Here is a 19695-nt window from a genome sequence, read left to right on the forward strand (position 1 = left end):
TTAGGTTCGACCATCAATGTACAAAGTATCATTTAGCTTAGTGGTATAATTGTTGGTGTTTATATCTCAATAATCCGGGTTCGAGCCATACACTTGATATTTTTTCACACTTTTTAAAAATGGGGTCTACAAAACGCTGACGTGGCGCGCTGAAAAGTGAGCAAAAATTCATCTATTATAATATAGTATTTGATGTAACTATAAACATTAATAAATGGTGTTAATGGGGAATTATATAGAAAGGTTAAAGATAACTAAAATAAAAAGGCTTAGGGTAGCGTAGGGTGGGGGGACTTATGAACCATGTGTCGTTAATGTGATAGCTTAATGATGTTTTTGTGTTAAATTAATATATCTTTTGTTCCTAACTTCACTTTTTGTTATCATTGTATTTTTCTTCTAATTTCTACTAAGATTATTTAATGGTATTACTTGAGTTGGGTGATCAAACCCGATGCTTCCAAAAGTTGAGATAAAATTATTATTTTTCGTTAGTGATTACCATCTTCGACTTGTTCTCAACTTTAAGCAATTCAAGTAATTAAGTTAAATTAATAGTTTGAACTTTACAGCTAAAAACAATTAAATAGTCTGAACTTTTAAGATACAGAATGGTCAGATTAACGGGGAATATGTGAACCAATATTTTAATTTGTATTGATCATAGTCTTTTTTCTTCCGTCTTTCATAAATAAATAACCAAATCAGAAAAACTAATAGTTACTTCGTTTGAATCTGTATTTTAGTTTTTAGTTGTTGTAGTAGCTATCATTTTCATGTTCCTCTCTTCTTGTCTTGATCACTTTCTGTCAAGAAACCTAGAATAGGGTAATGGTTTTCTTGTATTGATCAAGGTCGAAAGACCAAAGTATATATACATACAACGTTTCCTAATATCCGAAGATATGCATATCTAGATTACAGGAATATTAACATATTTGAATATATCCGAATGTATATTAACATATTCGTATATATCCTCTAATACCCCCCCTCAAGTTGGAGAGTGAAGATCAAGAACTCCCAACTTGGGAAGAAACTCATCAAAACCTTTCCTTCCAAGTGGCTTTGTGAAGATGTCCGCAAGTTGAGAATGAGTAGAAACATGTTTGGTGGCAATAACACCTTTGACAATCTCATCTCGGATAAAGTGACAATCGTTCTCAACGTGCTTCGTACGCTCATGAAAGACCGGGTTAGCAGCCAAGTAAATCGCCGACTTGCTATCGCAATGCAGAGGAATCGGAGAAGTAAAAGTAATGCCAAATGTTCTTAGAAGATTGCGTATCCAGAGAACCTCCTGAACAGTGGACGACATAGCTCGATATTCAGCTTCACAACTCGAGCGAGACACACAGTCTTGTTTCTGTGTTTTCCAGGAGATGGGTGAGCCGCCAAGAGTGATAAACCATCCGGTGAGAGAGCGACGTGTAGTTCTACAACCTGACCAATCCGAATCACACCAAACAGATAACTTGAGATCGGTGTTAGCTCGAAGGAGAATACCCTGGCCTGGATTCCCTTTTAAATACCTCACAACTCGTAAAGCGGCATTCCAGTGAGCAAGTTTAGGCTTCTGCATGAACTGAGCAAGCAGATGAACCGAGTAAGCAAGGTCTGGACGTGTAACGGCAAGATAAATAATTCGTCCAATAAGTCTTCTATAGGCAGCGACATCAGCAAAGTCCGGGCCTTTGTCAAGAGCAAGAGTTTGGTTCTGTTCCACCGGAAACCCGACTGGTTTAGCAGCTAGAAGACCGGTTTCTCCGATAATGCCAAGAGCATACTTTCTTTGACAAAGATAAATTCCAAGAGGACTACGCGCCAGTTCCAGACCGAGAAAATATTTGGAAATACCCAGATCCTTCATATGAAAGCATCGATTCATATATGCTTTAAATGATGCCAAGAGGGATGAAGAACTCGCTGATACAACAAGATCGTCCACGTAAATAAGAACCTGAGTATACTCTGCACCTCGTTCCATGATGAACAGAGAGTAATCTGATAGCGACTGTGTAAAACCGTAGGACACTAACGAAGAAGAAAGTTTCTCGAACCAGCATCGAGGAGCCTGTTTTAAACCATAAAGTGACTTTTTCAAGAGACAGACCTTGTTTTTATCAGAACCTTTGAACCCTGGTGGAGGACGCATGTAGACTTCTTCTTTTAGATCACCGTGAAGAAACGCATTATGGACGTCCATTTGATGAACCTCCCAGTTACGAGATGCTGCGATTTGAAGGAAAGTTCGAACTGTCGTCATCTTGGCAACAGGCGCAAAAGTTTCTTCATAATCCTCGCCCTCAACCTGGCTATTTCCACAAACAACCAACCGTGATTTAGGACGTTCTAAAGTCCCATCTGCTCGAAATTTGTATTTAAAAACCCATTTGCAGCTGAGAGCATGTTTATCAGGAGGTAAGTCAACAACAACCCAAGTACCATTCTCCTCAAGAGCCACATATTCATTCTTAATCGAGTTGCGCCAAATCTCATCTAATATTGCTTGACGATAGGAGGTAGGTTCTTTCAACGATGTGATAGCCGCGAGAAAGTGACGATGGCTTTCAGAAAAACGTGAATAATCAACATAGAATTCAAGTCCGTAAGGAACCTCTGAAGAACGAGACACAAACGGTGTGATGGTTTGTAAGACGTAGTCTTGTAGCTTAGCTGGTATGTTCTTTGCTCTTAGACCACGCCCAAGCTCTTGTATCGGGGAAGTAGGAGGAGATTGCAAATCTGCCACAGATGGTACTTCTGTAGGCGTAGGTAATGGCTCTATTGCCGTAGTAGTCTGATCGTTATCTGTGTCAGACGGTTGCTCAGTATTGATATGAATATCGGGTAGGGGAGCGAACTGTTCTGTTTCGACAGTTGCAGGTGTTAAGACCTCTGCTGTATCTGAATCTGTCGATGAAGAAGGAGCAGTTTCTGTAGGTAAGTTAGAGGACGCGAGCTGTTCTGTTTCGGCAGTGTCGTAAGTAGCACGTTGTTCTGTTTCAGGTTCGCGCGAAGTGGAATGCAATGGAGAAATAAGGGCCGGAGAGGCAGGTAAGATCATGACTGGCTCAGATGACTCAGAGAGTAAGGAGCCATTAGCATACGGGAAATCTGATTCACAGAAGACCACATCTCGAGTGGTAAAAATTTTCTTTGTGTCAGGATCAAATATGCGCCAACCCTTTTGGCCAGAGGGATATCCAAGAAATACTCCTTTAATACTTCGAGAAGCAAATTTGTCTCCTCTATGGTTCTGATTATGCGCGTAAGCAGTGCAACCAAAGATTCGTAGATGAGATATCGGTGGGGGTCTTTTGTAAAGCATTTCAAAAGGAGTTTTGCCGCGAAGCACAGCAGTTGGAGTGCGATTAATAAGGTATGCTGCAGTCAAAATACATTCTCCCCAAAACTCAATAGGGAGAGAAGCCTGAAACCTGAGTGCGCGTGCAACATTGAGAATATGTCTATGTTTTCGTTCTGCTCTACCATTTTGTTGTGGAGTGCCCACGCATGAGGTTTCATGTAGTATACCATGCTCTTGTAAATATGTCGATAAGCACATAAATTCGGTTCCGTTGTCGCTACGGATCTTGTGAATGCGTGTATCAAACTGAACTTGAACCATAGTAATGAAGTTCTGTAGTGTTTGAGAAACACGTTGCTTAGTAGGTAATAGGTAAAGCCAGACACTACGAGAGTAGTCATCAACTAAGGTCAGAAAATATCGTGAACCAGAACGAGAAGTAGTGCGGTAAGGTCCCCATAAATCACAATGCACCATCTCAAATATAGATGTAGTATTATTAATGCTGGTTGGAAAAGAACAGCGAGTTTGCTTTGCCCTTATACAAATCTCACAGGGCTTATTTTGAATCATACTATTCGTAGGTAAAGAAATAGGTAAAAAATCCAAAGCTCTAAAGGAGGGATGTCCGAATCTCTGGTGCCAAACATCTGAAGTCACTGGTTTCTCCTGATGCATTGCGCCTGCAAACTCCATCCCTCGTAGAAAATACAGCCCGCCTGACTCTTCAGCCACTCCAATCAGAATCTTGGAAATGCGGTCCTGTATCAATCCAATTTTGTCAGTGATCTGAAACAAACATCTTTTCTGTCTAGTCAACTGAGAAACGGAAATCAGATGGCATTGGAGGCCTTCAACAAACAAGACGTTCTGAACCGTGAGTAAAGGACTAAGAATAACTGTTCCTTGCTGTGTTGCAAGTGTAATACGACCATCTGGTAGCTTAACAGGTAATGGGAAAGTGTCCCGTATATCAGATAAGGAGGTAAGTGAACCGGTCATGTGGTTCGTCGCACCTGAATCAACAATCCAAGAGGAGATAGTAGACTTACCAGAAAGTGTATTGGTTGCTGGTCTGTGATCATTGAGCATTGTAACCAACGTATTCCACTGGGTTTCAGTCAGGCCTGTAAGTCCTACTCGATCCGCTGGCGTAAGAGCATGCGCAGAGTGCTGTGGCTGAGTAGAATGTGTCACAGCATGCGCACGTGCAGTTTCTGAAGTCGTGGAGCGATTTGCAGTAGTGTTGCTTCGTCCACCATTGTTTCCAGAAGGAAGTCGTCCACGAGGTCTATCTCCCCACCATTCAGGATAACCAAGAGAGCGAAAGCAATTGTCGGCAAGATGTCCTTTACGTCCACAGCTTTTACAATGGAGTTTCATTCTCTCTTCACGAGACAGAGAAGTTCCAGAAGAGGTCGCAGGAACAGAGGTTGTTCTAACTGCGTGAGACATATGATCGGTTTGTTCGTCTAAGACCCGAGTAGTGTGTTTAGAGTCTTCATCTTGTAAGAGAGCACTGTATGCGACATCCAGAGAAGGTAATGGGTCTCGTGACAAGAGATTAGACTTGACTGATCCATGAAGAGATTCATCGAGACCTTTGAGAAACTCGTGAAGACGGTCTTCCTCTCTTTCTTTCTCCAAGTTCTCACCAATAGGGCAGCCACAGTTTTTAGTGATGCGGTGCTCTGCAAGAGAGGTCCAAAGTTGCATAAGTTTGCCATAGTACTGTTCGATCGATAGTCCATGCTGTCTGCAAGTGGCGAGCTCAGCTTTGATACGTTGAACTCTTTGGCCATTGTTAACGGAGTACCTCCGACGAATATGTTCCCAATAATCACTAGCAATCTCAAGATGAGAGAGATTAGAGCGAACAGACTCGTTAATTGTAAGCTTAATCCAAGATAGGATAAGAGCGTTGTTGGTCCACCAATCATCAAAGTCATGAGAGTCTTGAGGTGGCTGTGGGATAGAACCATCAACGAAGCCAAACTTTTTCCGTGCCTTAAGTGCCATGCGTAGATTCGTAGACCACTCATTGTAGTTAGGTCCTTTAAGTAACGGTTGAGAAATAACGGATCCCGGATTATCACTGGAAGATAGATCATAAGGTGATATGGTCCTGCGTTTAATCTCAACACGGTTCTGTGAAGACTCCGAGTTCTTCACGCCTGATTCTTGTGTCGTATCGTCGCCGTCTTTGCTTCCCATGATAGTAATTTTAAGAAGAAGGTAACGAAAGATGTAATGGATACTCAGAAAAAGAAAATTTTGGCTTGTTTAGAGCTCTGATACCATGTCAAGAAACCTAGAATAGGGTAATGGTTTTCTTGTATTGATCAAGGTCGAAAGACCAAAGTATATATACATACAACGTTTCCTAATATCCGAAGATATGCATATCTAGATTACAGGAATATTAACATATTTGAATATATCCGAATGTATATTAACATATTCGTATATATCCTCTAATACTTTCTCATACGATATATTGAATATTACGGACGGTTCACTAAATACTTCATAGTTCATATATTAACAATACACAAGTTACAAGTACTCCTTTTGTTCTTTTTTATGATCATGATTAGTGGTGAGAACTACAATATTAATTCATAAAAATCATCTTAATCTTTCTTAATTAGTATCAAAACAATGTATAAAAATAGAAACAGTGCATGAATGAAGAACCAATCTTTAAGTAAGAGATAATATATATATATATATATATATATATATATATATATATATATATATATATAAACAAAAATAATAAATCGTATCAGAATACACAAACTAATTATCTAGTCAAATCATGTAAGAGATTAATTATCTACAGAATGTACATCAACAATCCAACGGTCGACATCAATAGACTAGTCAAAACCGAACTAGAACCGTCGATCCTCCCAGCAGCACCGGAGTTGCCACTGCCAGTGTCTCGTTGTTCAGTGGCCGGTGTTGGAGTTCTAGACCCGTTGAAGTTAGGATTCGAACCATACAAATACTGAACACCTTCCACGTCATCGCTATGCAAATCAACCTTACGCCTCCCTGTGGAGATGGTCGGAAACATGATAGAGTCTTGAACCGAGGAATGTCCTAACCCTAGAAGATGTCCTATCTCATGAACAGCCACCGATTCAAGATCGACAGCCGCCCTCTCCGTGAGAAACCCGTCGCCGCCTTCGCCGGAGACTATCCAATTCTCGGCGCCGTCAAGGTGGAAATGTCCGGTCGGCGGCGAGAACGCATGCGCCAACGTTCCCATGAAGCCGTCGAACGGTTCACGGTCGCCGTGTTCGCCGGTGTAGAATCCGATGCTGATGTCGGAGGTTGAGAAGCTTTCAACGCGCCTGAAAGTCAGCGGAATCACCTCGGCCCAGCGAACGAACGCGCGTGAGAACACGCTCTTGACCTCCTCCGCCAAATTGTTTTGTGGCTCGAACGCGTAGGTTAGGTTTCTCCGGCGCTCCGGCCACCGCGGCTCTCCGGGGAAGAAAGAGTAGCGTTTGACCGCGTGGAAACGTTGGCTCCTCCCCGAAAAGGAGACCTCGTAGGTCCTCCTTCTCCCGCCGTTAAGCATAGTCGAGGTGCCGTTGACGACGTCGGGAACGCCGCAGCGTGGGATCACGACGTGTTGAAGAGTGAGCTCGTCGAGTTCTCCGGTGATGTTTAGCTTGAAGTTTCTTTGGTACATCTCGACGGCGTTCTTGAGGATATCGTCGAAGTCGTCGGAGAAGTTTCCGGGGAGAGTTTGGGGGATGTAACCGAAATGTTGGAAGTATTGTTTAATCTTGTAAAGGCCATCGACTTTCATGCCAGCATGGCAGCCGGTGAAATTCAAGAATGCGTTCCATGCGTTTTCGGTGGCGTTACGGCGGAGATCAGGTGGAATAGCTGAGGCGTTGGGGTAGAAACCGGCGGAAACGGGAGAAGCAACTAGGAACAACAAGAAAGCGCCGAAAACGCAAAACCTTATCATTGTATAACGTTGGTATTACTTATCAAAAAAAAACAAAATTTGTAATGTTGGTATTTATTTAGATTAGAGAAATTAAAGGAGAAATATATAAGCTAAAACGTGTAGAATCTTAGAAGCATGAATTGTAATAGTTTTTAAAAGAAGATCATAGGAGGATTTTGCTACTTTGATTTGGTGAAAGCTTAGGCATTATTTGCGTTTGGCGAATTTTCTTGGCTGAAAAGGCTGAATTATTCAAATAGAAACTTCCTCGGTCTTCGGCACGGTCAAAGGTCTAATATGAAGAAATAAAAGACCAACAAGAGGCTGCTACTAAATGGTGTCGTTTTCTGGATATATTAATAGTTGAATTCTGAAACATTCATGAGATATTTGCTTATTGGTCTGAAAAATCAACGTACAATCTCCACCTTACACGTGAAATGAGATGATTTGTTATGCAATCTATGCAGTACGTCCGACATATATTTTTGCATTGACCGATGTCTGTAACATATGATTGGGTCTTGAGCGAGAGAATGGACCGATGTCTAGATATTATACAGCATATTTTTGAATATCCAATTAATACTCGAAAATCCAAGAATTGAAAATTTACTTTCAAGAAGTATTGTTATTTGGAAAATCAAATTTAATCTTTATATATGAAGATGAAATTACTAATTTATTAATTTTGAGAGACCTTATAATCATATGCAATCTCTTATACTTTCCAATATTTGATGTTAGCGCAAACATTATTTCCACCTTGTAGTAGTTAGTTCACCGTCTGATTTTAATATGCATCTCAGGAGTTGACATAAGGTTCTGTTGGGGGGGGGGGGGGGGCGGACTTCCATCGTCGCACAGTCTTTTGATAAATAAGAACATGGACAATCTTTTAGGACAATCTTTTAGGACAATGAGCATGTCTTATCTTCTCTGTGGAATATAAACTGAAACTTAAAGATGCGAGAGTCCAACACCTCATGCCTTATCATAAGCGTTCCATATAGTGGGAATGTACTCAATCTTTTTGCCGTTAATTGTCCCAATATGCTTTTGGCGTTATCATCAAAACTTTGAATCTAGGACTTCCTCGTAATTGGGTCTTCAATGGTTACCGATCGTTCTTAGAGCGGAGTGAAATTTTCAGTCATCACTTTTCATTCACAACCATTGCTTTATAGGGTGGGCAAAAAGTCCAAACCGAACCGATCCAAACCAAACCAACCGAAGTTAAACTAAACCAAACCGTGCTCTTTACATAACCCAATTGGTTCATGTTTTACTCAACCCGAATGGTTTGGTTTGAACCATTCGGGTTGAGTTCAAACCAAACCAAACCACACAAACTGAACCAAACCAATAAACCAATATATTTTTATCTATATATATATATATATATGTTAACATATTGTAAATTTTAGTTAAAGTTTTGTTTTCCATTTTTTCTTAACTTCCATATATTTTAAAAAAAATCCAAATATGATTCAAATAATCCTAATACCTAAAGATTGTACTGAAAACAAAACCTAAAAACTATAAGCATCTAAATCGTAGCCATGTCGTTTCGTTCATCTTCTCCAATTTTCATTCTCTAAATTATGTAACAGAGTTATTATAGGATCAATAAAAACAAAAAGGTAGATGCAAATAGTCTTTTAGTTAATAGATTTTGGAATGCTTATAAGTCTTTGTTACACTAATTAGATTACAAATAGTCTGATTTTTGCTTATTATGTATTTCTTCATTTGACGTGGTTAAGAGTTTTGTCATCGAGCTTTAAATTGTTTTTTGTTTCATAGATTTTTAAAGAAAACCAAACTAAATCTAAACCAAACCGAACTAAACCGAACCAAACTAAACCCAAACCGAACCCAAACCAAAGCTACTTTGGTTTTAATTCGGTTGAGTTTTATAAAACCCAAATTAACCAAACCAAACCGAACCCGAAACTAAACCGATATGCCCACCCCTACCTTAGATTCGGGTTGACAAAAAAAATCTTGGGGATTATCTCAATCTTAGAAAAAAGTTAGGATTAGATGAAAATATTTGAAATATACGATTTTAGAAAAACTCATATGTTAGATTGGCTTGATGGACATGATTCTGTGAGAATAGAAAAAAATTGAGATTTGATAAAGGAAAATAGGTAAGAAGAGAATGAAAAATATAATCTTGAGTGATTAATTTTGTCTATGATTGTAATTAAAGCGCAATGAGCTTTCCACACAAATATGACCAAAGATTTATGGAAAAGAAAAATTGAACCCTCTAGTACACTCCGAAAGGCAAGAAAATTATGTTAAACCCCAAATCTCGAAAATTTAATGTTTAATCAGGTTTTATGATGTGTTTGTTTTTACGACAAAAAAAAATCAGGTTTTATGATATTAGGGAACTAGCTTTTGCGTTTGTAAGAATATGGGAGCCAGTCTTCTTTATGTATGTCATATATTTAGTCTTGCAGTGAAAACGAAACTTCATATTTTATTTGATATTACAAATTAAATATGGTCAAATACATAGATATTTTAAAGAAAAAACATTAAACATATTTTCAGTTTTATTTTTGATATTATGGACATTTTGGTCCACCGTCCTTGTTTTTCCAGTTATTATAACAAGGACATTCTTCTTTATGTCCATACGTTCCCGATGGCACACACAAACACTTTTTACAACATAAATTACAAAAGAATAGGCATGGCTTCTGGTGAGATGTTGCTGAGCATCGGAAATCGCATGCTTTCGGACATTCTTTACACAGATACAAATAACGTTAAATAAATCACTGTTTAGTCTATCCATCAATTATGTAAAAAATATACTAACACTTTTTAAAACAACATTACCTTCTGGTTTCAGTGAACCTTGTCCTCCTTTCTGAAATGTTTTAAGTGCACACGTTAGTTTGCTGATGACAAAAAATGAATACATTAAAGGTTTTTCTGCAAATTTGATTCAAAACTCAAAGTCAAACACAAAATTAATCTCTATTTCTTTTTTATTTTTTTTGCTCTATCCACCCCACATGTTCACATTATTTACGAAAATACCATTAAATATATATATATATATATATATTTTTTTTTAAAAATGGCTTTTTTACTCTCTCAACCTCATCATCTTCAAGTATTTACAAGATTGTCATTGCCATCAATACCCCAACCACAATGAACAACCAATTTGAAGCTCTTAATGCACCTAAAATCGATTTACACTCTCTCTTTCTCACTTGTAATGAACTAAAAACAACATCTCTTTCACTTTGCCTCCATATTCATCCAAACAACTCAAGCTTTTGATTCAAATTTTTTTATGGTTGATAGAGCCATTCAAGCATACTATTCTTGATGGGTTACTTTCGTTTGAGGTTCTGGGTGGTTGGAGAAGACTCTGTGTGCTAAGGATGTCATCTCACTAGTTTAAAGTATGAAATTAAAAATTTTTCCAGATCTGTTCGCGTAGAAGACTTACCCGTAAGTAGTCTGGCTGTAGAAAACTTACGGGTAAGTCTTCTGGTCACACAGACGACTTACTTGTAAGTCGTCATCTTTGTTTGTTAAAAAAAAATCTAGAAAATACTCTGGTAAGTCGTCTAGGATAAATATGTTAGTTTTGCATTTGACCGAATTGTATCAGATATTTGATTTTTCCTGGACGACTTACCAGTAAGTCGTCTCCAGGAAAACAAAAATTTCAATATTTTATTAAAGTTAGACGACTTATCTGTAAGTCGTCTCAGGTTACTTTTGCAATTGGAAAATAAAACTTAAATATTTAACTTTTCCCAGACGACTTACGCGGAAGTCGTCAAGTAAGACGACTTACTTGAAAGTCGTCCGACTTACTTGAAAGTAGTCCAGGATAAGCAAAGTCGCCCAGATTTATTTCCTAGATTCTGGTCAAACCTTGCTTATCTCGGACAACTTTCTCGTAAGTCATCTACCTGGACGACTTTCAAGTAAGTCGTCTGGGTAAAGTTAAATATTTAAGTTTCTTTTTCGAATTGCAAACTAACCCTGAGAAGACTTACAAATAAGTCGTATAGCTTTAATAAAATATTTAAAATTTTGTTTACCCAGAGACGACTTACCAGTAAGTCGTCCAGGAAAAATCAAATATCAGAAACAATTCGGTCAAATGCAAAACTAACCCGTTTTATCCCAGACGACTTACCAGACAAACAAACAAAGCTGGATCTATTTAAAATTCAATTGCAAAAATGACATGTCCAGACGACTTACTGGTATGTCGTGTGCGTCAATGTTTAGTAAACTTTCATTTTCTCTATGTTTACTAATGTGTTTTATTTTGAATTTTTGCAGATGATGCGTCAGTTACATGCAGTGTATGGAGAATGGTTGTTGAAAGATTGATGTTGGGATTTTGTGGTTGATAATGTCAAAGGAGCGAGAATGTTTTTTTGAGTGAAAGCTCGACACATGCTGAACTTCTTGCAATGGTTCAAGAAGATTATAACCTGGACATGAGCACAAAATCTGTGGATATAACCTACTCATTACCAGCAGAAATGATGTTGGCTCTAGACACCCCTCCTATTCATGTTACAAGTGATAGACAAGTTTGAAACTTGCTCGAGATAACCAAAACGCATGGAGTGTGTATCAAGCCGTAGCAAGGTGGAAACGGTTTCAGAGTTCAGGGAAGAAGATGATGAAGCTGATGAATGTTTTAAAGATGATGATGATGATTTGGTTGAAGATGAAAATCATGATGGTGAGGAGGATGATGGGGAGGAGGACGATGGGGAGGAGGATGCTGATATCTCTATTGTTGCTGAAGCGGACGAGAATGGTGAGGATTACAGTGTTTATGGAAAGGTTGAAGATGAGGATGAGGAAGATGATGATATGTGTTTTGAAGATTTCAAAAAGATTGAAGGAGAAAGATTGAATGGTAACAATATCTATGTCAACCAGAGTTTTGTTAGCAAGGATGCACTACTTTCAGAGCTTCGGTTGACAGCAGTGAGACTTAGGTTCTCCTTCAGCATATACAAGTCAACGAAAACTCTCCTTGTGACAACATGTCCGGTAAGTGGTTGTGAATGGAAGATCAGAGCGAGTGTGAAACATGGGACAAACACGTTTTGGGTAACAAAGTATGTGGAAAAACATACATGCTTAGTGGGATACCAAATCGCTCAGCGGAGACACTGTACTCCGAAGTATGTTGGTAGGCTTTTCATTGATCGTGTTGGAATCATTGATGGGTTGAATCCGCAGCATATCATTAATGCAATGAAGAACATGTTTGGCATGAAGCTTGATTACACCACTTCATACAGAGCACTTTTATATGCACAAACATTGGTGAGAGGATCAGCAGAAGATGGGTATTCGCGTCTGCCATCATATCTCGAGCAAATCTCCTTAGCAAATCCCGATTCCATCACGGCTATAGAACTTGATTCTATCAATATATTTAAGTATATATTTCTCTCTTTTGGAGCTTCTATCAAAGGTTTTAAGTATCAGAGAAGGATCATTGTGGTGGATGGGACTCACCTAAGTGGGAAGTATGGAGGTGTTATGTTAGTTGCAGCCGCACAAGATGGGATTTTTTAGATATTTCCATTGGCTTTTGGGATCGTAGATGCTGAAGATGAACCTTCTTGAGAATGGTTTTTCACAAAATTGGCTAGTTGTGTATCTGATGAGCAGCCTCTGGTGATAGTCTCCGACCAGCACACGGCCAATAAAAGTGCGTGTGATAAGGTGTTTCCTTGGGCAACCCGAGGAATATGTTATTATCACATTCAAGATAACATTGTCAAAAAGTATAAAGGGAAACATCTCTTGTACTTGGTGAAAGGTGCTGCTTATGCTCATAAGGTTTCAGATTTTGACCGGTACATGGCTGAGATATGGAGTGCAAACCCGGACCTTGCAACGTATTTAGAGAATGCCGACGTCAGCCTATGGTCAAGGGTTTATTGTCAGGGGGACATGTAGAACATAAAGACAAGCAACATCGCTGAATCTATTAATTCCGCTCTGAAGCGAGCTAGAGGATTTCTGATTCAGTTCCTGTTGGAGTTCATAAGGAAGAAGCTAGGAAAGTGGTTTTAGAAAAAGAGAGAAGATGCTTTGAGTCTTCCAACTCAACATAGTCGGGGTGTTGAATACTTGCTTGCTGTTTGATCGGAGATAGAGGATACGATGACGGTACAACCAATTGATGGATGGCTATTCTTTGTGAAAGGTGGCAAAATGGGCTGTGTGGTTGATTTGGAACATGGAAAGTGTGATTGTGGTGTCTATGCAGTGGAGAAAATACTTTGCTCTCATGCTATAGCTGCTGGAACATCTGCTGGTTTGCATATCTCTACACTTGTATGTCCAGTGTACTCAAAGGATTTTCTGTTTGCAGGATACTCAGAGAATATATATCCTTGTGTTGGACAACAAGTTGAGGAACACACATGCTTTCCTCAGGATGTAAAGTGTGGTCCGGGAAGACTGAAGAAATCAAGATGGCAATCTTGGTTGGACCTATCCAGGATGAGAGAACACAAACCCCGGAAGCAACACATGGTTTATAGATGCTCAAAATGCAAGGAAACTGGCCATACAAAACCACAATGTAAGAAATGATGTGGACGACCTTCAAGTAAGTCGTCCCGAAGGTCGTCCAGTTAGTCGTCCAGAGTTTTTTCTTCCAGAAGACCTTCAAGTAAGTCATCAAGAAGACCTTAAAGTTAGTCGTCCAGTGCTTTTTCTTCCAGAAGACCTTCAAGTTAGTCGTTCAATGTTTAGTCTTCAAGAAGACCTTCAAGTAAGTCGTCCAGAAGGTCGTCCAGTTAGTCGTCCAGTTTTTATTCTTCCAGAAGACCTTCAAGTTAGTCGTCCAGTGTTTAGTCTATGTATTAAAAATTTGTGTTATGAACTTATCTGTGTCAACTTCTTTGTCAAATTGCACTACCAAACAAATTTAAGAAGGTCTTGCCCTTTATATTATTCGAAAGGTTACAAAAGGTCACTGCACAGAAGACTTTCCCGACTACTTATAGTTAAGTCGTCCAACATTCCAGACGACTTAACTGTAAGTCTTCTGCGCAGAAGATATGTTACAAAATAATCAAGTTCAAATACACACATCAGCCTAATCTATCATACAAAATAATCTAACATAACATGTTTATCACCCCTCATACGCACCCAGGTTGGCATCATTGTCCTTGTTTTCGAACTCAAGCGCATCAGGAAGCTCTTTAAATATATCCACCACCATCTTATCCCTCATAGTCTTTCCGTTGGGCTTAGCAAAGTCTTTTTTACTAAATGGCATCCCAAGAGCATGACATTCAATGTACTTTAGAGCGTACACGCCACAATCACCAGCTCGGGCCTGAGGTATATTGGTCAGTCTCTCATATGTGAATGGACCATGTTGAGAAAATGCTCCATTACCACATCGAGTTCTTCTGGGGAGATACTGGAATAAATGCTGTCCCAGACGACTATGTGCCTCTTAGGGATCGATATCCACATAGCAATCCAATGACTGTCGGTGTAGTTCACTGGCGGATAGACATCATCAATATCCATCTCCCAAACCTTGTTCGATTGGTAAAATGATAGTATAGTGCCTGCATAATAATTTCACGCCCCACCAGGGAGTCTTCTTCCTAAACCGTTCTGATCGGGCTCCGAGTCCTTAAAATCCTTGTAGTTGAATCTCCATTGCTGAGCAAAGAGATGATCAAGGAAGCACATTCTTTCGCTCCTGAAATGTTGTGGGTTAGCGTCGTACTTCTTCCTCAGCACATTAATCCAAGCATTAATATGCTGCATATAAAATTGGGTACAAGTCAGAAGATATCAGACGAATTACTGGTAAGTCGTCTACGTAGAAGACTTACCAGACAACTTACAAGTAATTCGTAGACGACTTACCAGACGACTTATTGGTAAGTTGTTTACAAAGAAGACTTATCAGTAAGTAATCTAAGTCATAACAGAAGACTTACACAGTCCTCCAGCCACTCTAAGGAGGTCCGGAGGATGTGATACCACTAAGTTCTACTTGTACGTGGTTTTTTTATCGAGATGTGTTCTATAATGGCTGCAAACACAAAATGTTGAAAAGCAATCAGTTTTTGTAGACTAAAGGAAGCTATTATGGGAAAACAAACACTTACGGACAAGTTTTCAACCAATCAGCGAGCTCCTTCAACTTCTTCTTGTCAATCCGAAATAGTGGGTTGATTTTTGTCCAATAGAACAAGGCTTGGTTCTGGAGCTTTATCTTTCGAGGAACTAGCATCTGCGGGCACATCTGGACCTTTATCCTCCGGCAAGCTCTTCCTTCCCGCGTTCGTCCCATTAACACTTTCACTCTGCAATATACAAGATGGGTTTATACAATAATAACCAAAGATCCATTTCAAACAATAATAACCAATGAGTGTCTTCAAACATGATACAAAATACATATACAAAATCCATACACTATAAACAAAGCACACATGTTCTGATATACAAGAAACAAAGCAAATGCAACTTTTCAGTTCTTATTCTTAAGACTTTGTCTAGTCAATCTCTTGTTGGAAGAGGATTCGTTACTAACCCCGGGTTCGAGCGTCGGTTTAGGTAGAGAGGTAGTGTTTGGAGATGATGTCCCTTTCCGTTTTCTGGTGATCCCAACCTTCTTCTCCACATCTTCCACCCTTTCCGACAGATACTTGATCTCCTTAACGCACGTCCCAAACCTTTCCCTCATGGCATCAACTATGTCCTTGAACATGGTTTTAATATCCTCTTTGGTCAACCCACCAACAGTCGTAGTCACCTCTGAATGAGCCATTGTATGAACCTCTTCACTAGCCTTTGCAGGTGCCTCTTCACTAGCCTCTGCAGGTGCCTCTTTACGAGCTTTCTTCCGAGGTCTTGGACTGTCTTCCTTCACTACCTTTTTCTTCGCTGGACTCACAACCGCCGGCTTTGTATTGACCCAAGTACCAGTGACTTCCCAGCAATCCATGGTCCACTTCCACGGTGTCTTCACAAACATGAGTTTAATTATGTTCTCCGCAGGCGTGTCCTCAACATCAAACTCCCATTTTGGAAACAGTTCACCAATCTCCTTCTGAAAAAGTTGATCACCCTAGTCTGCAGTAAATAGAAGATATGAACTTAGATATTTGACGGATTAAGAAAGATGGAAAGAAAAGACTTCGCAGACGACTTATAATTAAGTCGTCTGGAAAGTCTTCCAGCTGGACGACTTAGTAGACTTTCCAGACGACTTATAACTAAGTAGTCTGGATAGTCTTCCCAGACGACTTAATTATAAGTCTTCTACTAAATCATCCAGCTGGAAGACTTTCCAGATGACTTAATTATAAGTCTTCTACTAAGTCGTCCCGTTGAAAGACTTATCAGATGACTTAATTATAAGTTTTCTGCGAAGTCGTCCACATTGAAGTAAATACCTGACTGAGGATAGTCTATTTAAAGAATCTGCGTCCTTTGCGACCCTTGTAAGCCAGTATAGGTGGAGACGGATTGTTTGGGAGAGGATTACCATAATTAGCACCCAATTCCAGCAGAGCTGTGTACACCCAGACCTGGAGAGCTTGCGCAAACCCATTAATAGTGTAACAACCTGAAATATCTTTGCCCTTCACTGAGTCCATCAGAATCTTAAACGCGACTATCCCCGATGGATAATTCTCAAACCGTTCTAGCTCCATCACTAGCCTTGCCAGACTAACCCATGTAGGGGTTGAATACTTTCTCCCTTCAATGTATCCAGTGAAGATGGCAAGGTATGCGAGCCGCTTGCGATCATCCCGAGACCACCCTTTGCATCTCTCAAATGCTGCTATTATCTCCTGAGTAGATGGCCCAGCTTCGACATGAACTCCCAACATCCCCCAGAAAGAAGTCAACTCCTTTGTAACAACAAAGTGAGGTCTCTCAAGGTCCTCGATGTACTCGCATTTTAGACCAGTGAGGTTTTCAAACTCTAACAGTGAAAACCTCACAGGTTGTGGACCAACGAGACTCCACAGCTCATACTTCTTCTTTATGTCCAGCTGGAAATCGAGCATGTAGTGAACCAGCCTTGAAGCCCAATCAAATCCCAGCTCTTGGAACTTGATGAAAACTCCCAACTTCGACTCCTCCATCTCTTCATATTCGTCATCATGAAGAGCTTTCTTTAAAGCAGTATGCAACATCCAACAAGTATGATACGAAATGCTATTCATTGCGGGGGGCTCTTCTCCTAATGTATGTATCCTACGGGGGAGTTCTGGTATATCCATTTTTTTTCCTGCAAAACAATCAAAGACAACCATCTCAAAACAATCAAAGACTTATAATTAAGTCGCCTGACAAGTTTTCCAGCTGAAAGACTTATAGTAGAACATTTTAAAGACAACGTTTTATGTTCATCTTTTACTCAGTCAATCACTCGACAGTAAGAGATATAACTTACCGGCGGCAGAGTTCAACGAGACGCCTCTGACAGAATGCGCGCCAGGGTTTCCTCTCAGATCTTAAATAGAGGAAGCGGCTGTGAGAACGGTGGTGAGAACGACGATGATAACGGCAGAGAGATAACCGGCGGTGAGAACGATAGATTACAGAGAATCGACAGAAATCGCCTTTGAGAGAAACGGCGTTAGGGTTTTCTGAATTTCGCGAAAAAGTGCAAAAAAAAAACACCTTATATATGTCTGGTAAATAATCCGGTTAGGTTTAAAAATACATTGTAAAATTAAAGGTTCGGTCCGGTTTGGACGACTTACTAGTAAGTCTTCTGTTGAATACTGTACATCAGACGACTTACTAGTAAATCGTCTCAGACCCTAAATTTAACCCCTAAACTAAATTGACTAAATTAACTAACTAACCACGTTATAAAGCCGTAGTTATATTTAAATAGTGTTTACTATACACAGAAATAAACATACTTAGGTAAATTTTAAAGTTTTCAAGAAAACATTTATGCATTCCAAAATCTAACCCTAAGAACACATTCAATACTACAACATATGTTGGCAAAACTTAAACAAAAAAATATCATGACTCACTACTTTCACTCACCTATGTTGAAAACAATTAACTTTTGTTATATCTTAATTTATATCTCTTAAAACATATGTTAATTACATGATTTCAATTTTTCACTTATCAAGATATTTTTTACAAAATTTTTTAAATTATTTCTAAGTAGAACTAGACTAGACGACTTACGGGGGTTAGAAACGTAAAAAAATTCGGTTTTTTTGTTTGTTCACATAGAGTTGGTTGTAATTTCAATAGGCTTTTATGTTACTTTTGCATTTGATTCAAGTTTGAGTTTAATTTTCCATTTGAAATGAAGTCGTGAGTCATATTTTGCAATTTTTCCTACATTAAATTTACAAATACATATAATTATGATCTATAAAGACATACCATATGTAGTTTACAAAAAAAGAAAAGAAGATATACCATATTTGTAGCCGGGGCTTCAGATGGACTCTCTAGTTCATCGGCCTTCCGAAAAAATAAACAGAAATATAAAATCAGATTTTACTGAACTTACAAACCAAAATAAGATGAAAAAGTAGTTGATTATTACATTGGAAAACTGAGCAGCATACAACAAACTGAATACAGGAAGGACAACAATGAGTTTCATCATTATTATTATTTTTGTTATAAATCATGGATGTTCATAACCAGCCTATACTAGAGAGAGAGAGTTGGCGCCCTAGAGAGAGAGAGAGCCGGCGGCTAGAGAGAGAGAGAAACCCTAGTTTCTTTTTTCTTATTGGTTTATGATTTGTACTCTTTCCATTATTCTAATTCCCTATATAAAGGGCTTCTTATGTTTAAGAATAAGAAGAATATACAGTTTCTATTCTCTAGTTTGACAACACGTTATCATCACGATTACTCTAAGAACCCTAAGCTAAAATCCAAAATCGATAAAACCTATGACCCTAGCCGACGAACCCTAATCCCGATCGCGAGAACCATCCCGATCGCGAACCTTCCCGATCCAAGCTTCTTCGCGTCCCGATCAGTTCCAGCTCACGGCGATCTCAGCTTGGACAGCTAACGTTCCGGATATCAGCTTCAACCTGTTCGCGTCCTGATCTAAGCAAGAACAGCTCGCGGCCTTCTCTTGTCCGATAGACGATCTCAGCCAGCTCGCGTTCCCGAAGGACAGCTCGCGTTCCCGAAGGACAGCTCGCGTTCCCGATCCAACAGACGACGTCTCAGCTCGTTCCAGCTAGTTCGCGTTCCCGATCAGAACGTCCCAGCTCACGGCTCTTCTCTATTTGGTGGTCAATTCAACCCGATTGGAGGTTAAGGTAAAACTGAAACCTAATAATCAAACCCTAAGGTAATAAATCCAAACCCTAATACCTGAAATCGA

General features: G+C 39.4%; 2 protein-coding genes across 2 annotated transcripts; both read right to left on the reverse strand.

Moving 5' to 3' along the window:
- Positions 1–6070: 6070 nt before the first annotated feature.
- Positions 6071–7611, reverse strand: LOC106381800 (metalloendoproteinase 3-MMP). Its single transcript, XM_013821732.3, has one exon. The coding sequence runs from the start codon at positions 7299–7301 to the stop codon at positions 6150–6152; it is 1152 nt and encodes a 383-aa protein (XP_013677186.1). The 5' UTR covers positions 7302–7611; the 3' UTR covers positions 6071–6149.
- Positions 7612–9431: 1820 nt separating this feature from the next.
- Positions 9432–18954, reverse strand: LOC106379822 (gibberellin-regulated protein 12-like). The gene is made up of 4 exons (XM_048759008.1): positions 18892–18954; positions 18762–18806; positions 10143–10173; positions 9432–10047 (listed from the first exon to the last, which is right to left on the reverse strand). Exons 1-4 carry the CDS (start codon positions 18952–18954, stop codon positions 9866–9868), a joined length of 321 nt encoding a protein of 106 aa, XP_048614965.1. The 3' UTR covers positions 9432–9865.
- Between the last annotated feature and the right edge of the window lie 741 nt (positions 18955–19695).

This window comes from Brassica napus, chromosome C5 (assembly GCF_020379485.1).
Source record: "Brassica napus cultivar Da-Ae chromosome C5, Da-Ae, whole genome shotgun sequence".
NCBI lineage: Eukaryota > Viridiplantae > Streptophyta > Magnoliopsida > Brassicales > Brassicaceae > Brassica > Brassica napus.